Here is a 3,193-nt window from a genome sequence, read left to right as displayed (position 1 = left end):
GACTGGTGGTGGCTCCTGATCTTCACAGAGAGACTTGAGCTTGAGCTGAGAAAGTACTTACAAACCTGCACCCCTTCCAAGGCACCCACCTGGGTTGGGCCCTTCCTCCTGTCAGGCACAATGAGATGCAGCAGGCACAGAACTATTCTGAAGAGTTTAATTAACCAATTAATAAATGGTGGTGGGGTTTTGTCTCTTTAGCAGTGAGCAATTTCTTATCTTTGCTGGCAGCTCCTTCCTGGTCATCAATACCCCTCTCCAGCAGTACATGAAGAGTCTTGAAGGGCAAGTGAGTAGCTCAGGGCTGCCTTCCTATGAGTGGATGAATAAAAACCACCCAGGGAGCGCCAGCATCCCGTGGCAGCAGTGCAGGGACATTAACAGCCAGAACCTTTGTGCTTTCTTCCAACCATTGCTTTTTATTTTGACATAGCAGCAGCCACTGCCTTGGCAATGTGGCAGGAAGGTGTTCATGACACACACTTCACACTGTGGAGTTTAAATCCCAGCACAAAAGCTGCGTGGGGTTTGGGTGAACCTAATGTTACAGCGAAACGGCATCAGGAGGCTGGTGGGGATGTAAGCTATGGTGGCACTCGGTGCTAGTGTCCATGCAGTGTCTTTTAGCTGCACGCTCAACAGGTTTCTTTTTGGAGGAGCTGGCACAAGGAGCAGAAAGAAGAGCAAGATGCTAGGGACTGCTAGGCCAAAGCGGCGCTGGAGCTCTGAGGTGTGATTCAGAGAACAGAGGTTGGGTCACCACCTCGGGGAGCAGAGATCACCAGTCTTCTGTGTCCAGCACTTTCTGTTGCCACAGAGCACTCAGGATGAAACCCAGGTGTCTGCTCACAGGCCTCAGGCTGCCACGGCTGCTCCTCAGCTGCCTCTTGCCAAAGCGGCCGATGGGGCGCACGCCTCGGCCCACGTACCAGAAGGGATCAATCTCAGGACCTGCAATTCAAAGCAGGCAGGCAAGCATCCACCCCTGTGCCCACAGGCAGCACTGCCTCAACGCCTTGAGGGTGTTAGGCAGCTCATTTGTAGTCCAGGAGAAAAAAACAACACACAAACCCAACAACAAACAAACAAGGGGGAAGGCTGCAGCCAGCTACACAACTTTCTGGTGCCTTGAAGGTTGCTCAAGAAGAGGATTCAGATGCAAAATTAATTTTCATCCATCTGGGCTGCATCCTGCAGGTCCAACAGCAGCTGAAGTACCCAGAATCAGGAGGGTGCAGCAAGCTTTAGAGCTGATCTGAGCCCTGGATAAGGTTGCAATGCAGCCTACACCCAAGAAGGGCCATAGCAGCTCCCTGCACTGCCACTTGTAAACTGTCTTCTCTTAGTCATAGTCCTGAAGGTTCTACTGTCCACCATTCCTTCCTGCTGTGTGCACCAGGTACAGTATCTCTGCAGGCTAACAAAGCCACTGGAACTTAAACATAAAGCTAATTCTTGTTCACTTAGGAAGGTGCTTTCATGGATGACTTCCTTTTCTTTTAAAGCACCTGCAGTGCCCTTCTATTTGACTTATTTTGCTAGTCTAGTCTAGTTTCAGAGGTGTGGAGAGAGGGAGAGTTGCATTGAAAGACCAGCAAATAGCAAGAGGGTAAATCTACAAAGCACTGGAGATGAATTCATCCCAAAGAAATGCCAAACCATTAGAAGCCTGAAGGACTGTCAGGAACAGGAATAGATTTCTGTTTCAGTGCATGACACAGCATCCAGGTCGTAGGAAAATCTCAGGCAAGGCAGCAGGATTTTTTTCCTGTGCATTGTGATGCAAAACCAGAGTAAAAAGATCCACTTTGACTGTAAATGTGCCCTGGGAGTCTTCTCTTCTCCAGGCTGAACAACCCCAGCTCCCTCAGCCTATCCTCATAGGAGAGGTGCTGCAGCCCTTGGATCATCTCGGTGGCATCAGAAATGGTGCTGCTTGCCTTGGCTAACTAAGGGCTGGCAGAAGGACATTAGGTTCTCTATATGCACTTACATGGGGAAATGCAAGTACAGAGCCCTCCCCCCCCAGAACCATCCACATGGATCTGCTGCTGAACTTGCCCTGGCAGCCCCACCCTGACCCCTCAATGCACCAGGAAGACACCACACTGGAGTCTGTCACACCACATCAGGTGGGGCTGGTACTTACTTCTGTTGCCTATTTGATGTTTGAACGTCCTGCTCTGTCCTGAAGCAAAGCTGAGCAGTACCAGGAGTGCCAGCAAGGAGACAGTGACCAGCTTCAAGTGCTTGGGTGACCACAGGGCACATGGTGTCCACCAGACTGGATGCCACATGATGGAGCAGTGGTGGGAAAGCTGTAAGAAGAAAAGGGAATATGGGGAAACATGAGTTAAAGCTCTCCAGGTGAAGGAAGGTGGCAGCTCCAATGGTGTGCTCCTATCCATCAGAGCCACTTCATGACTAAGCTGTGTGAAGCACTGACACTGGGGATGTCCTGGATAAATCATTTGAGCCTCCTACTGAGGTAAGGCTTGCAGCTGGAGGGGTTTTCTCACCAGCAGTGAGAGGCCCTGCCATGGCTTCGCAGGAGCTGAGCTGGCTGCTGACCTTCTGTGTGGCTTCCCATGTGACCACGTGCATTGGCTACCAAGGGGTGGTTTAGCCACTGCCAAAGGGAGTCTTAGCCACTGCCACCATCATTCTTTCCTCACCTGTAAAATGTATTTCACATTTGCATTTTACACACTCTTTTTCCAGCTAAGTGCATTTCAGTATGAAAAGGAACTCTCCTCTTTCACAGCCAGCTTCCAAAAGCATGATACCCAGTTATGGTTTCCACTGGTAGATGACCCCAGCTGTTAATTACAGCCCCCCTGCCCTGCAGGTATGAAGTCAGGCCATCAGGCTGCTGGTACATATGGCCCTGAAGTGACAGCAGCTCTCACTGAGAAACTCTCTGCAAGCCTCACAAGCTAGGGCTTCTCCCATACCAATGGAGCTTTCCCCCAGGAGTTTACAGTTAACATGGATTTGGTTCTGAAGGCTCCAAGCCAGTACTTTGCTTCCTTACTTTATTTTTGGGGCCTTTTGTTGTTGTTTGCTGGGATTGTGTTGAGTCCCCAGCCCAGTGCACAGAAGCAGTTGGACAGTGTGTATGAGGAAAGGTATTTCCTAGTTCATTGTTTGCTTAAGCCCTTGTGCTTGCACAGAAACATTTGATTTTCCTTGG

General features: G+C 50.1%; 1 protein-coding gene across 1 annotated transcript; it reads right to left on the bottom strand.

The window, feature by feature from the left end:
* Window positions 1-208: 208 nt before the first annotated feature.
* PRLH (prolactin releasing hormone) lies at window positions 209-2,558 on the bottom strand. The gene is made up of 2 exons (XM_054177157.1): window positions 2,150-2,558; window positions 209-951 (listed from the first exon to the last, which is right to left on the bottom strand). Exons 1-2 carry the CDS (start codon window positions 2,469-2,471, stop codon window positions 779-781), a joined length of 495 nt encoding a protein of 164 aa, XP_054033132.1. The 5' UTR covers window positions 2,472-2,558; the 3' UTR covers window positions 209-778.
* Window positions 2,559-3,193: the final 635 nt, after the last annotated feature.

Source organism: Dryobates pubescens, chromosome 38 (genome assembly GCF_014839835.1).
Source record: "Dryobates pubescens isolate bDryPub1 chromosome 38, bDryPub1.pri, whole genome shotgun sequence".
NCBI classification, from domain to species: domain Eukaryota; kingdom Metazoa; phylum Chordata; class Aves; order Piciformes; family Picidae; genus Dryobates; species Dryobates pubescens.
Note: the sequence above shows the minus strand (reverse complement) of the source record. Positions and strands in the feature narration are given on the sequence as shown.

Excerpts from the sequence above, each read along its gene's own strand:
- PRLH (XM_054177157.1), bottom strand. The coding sequence starts at position 2,471 with ATGATTTATCCAGGACATCCCCAGTGTCAGTGCTTCACACAGCTTAGT. Across the intron at positions 952-2,149 it reads ACATCAAATAGGCAACAGAA|GTCCTGAGATTGATCCCTTC; the intron begins GTAAGTACCAGC and ends TTTGAATTGCAG.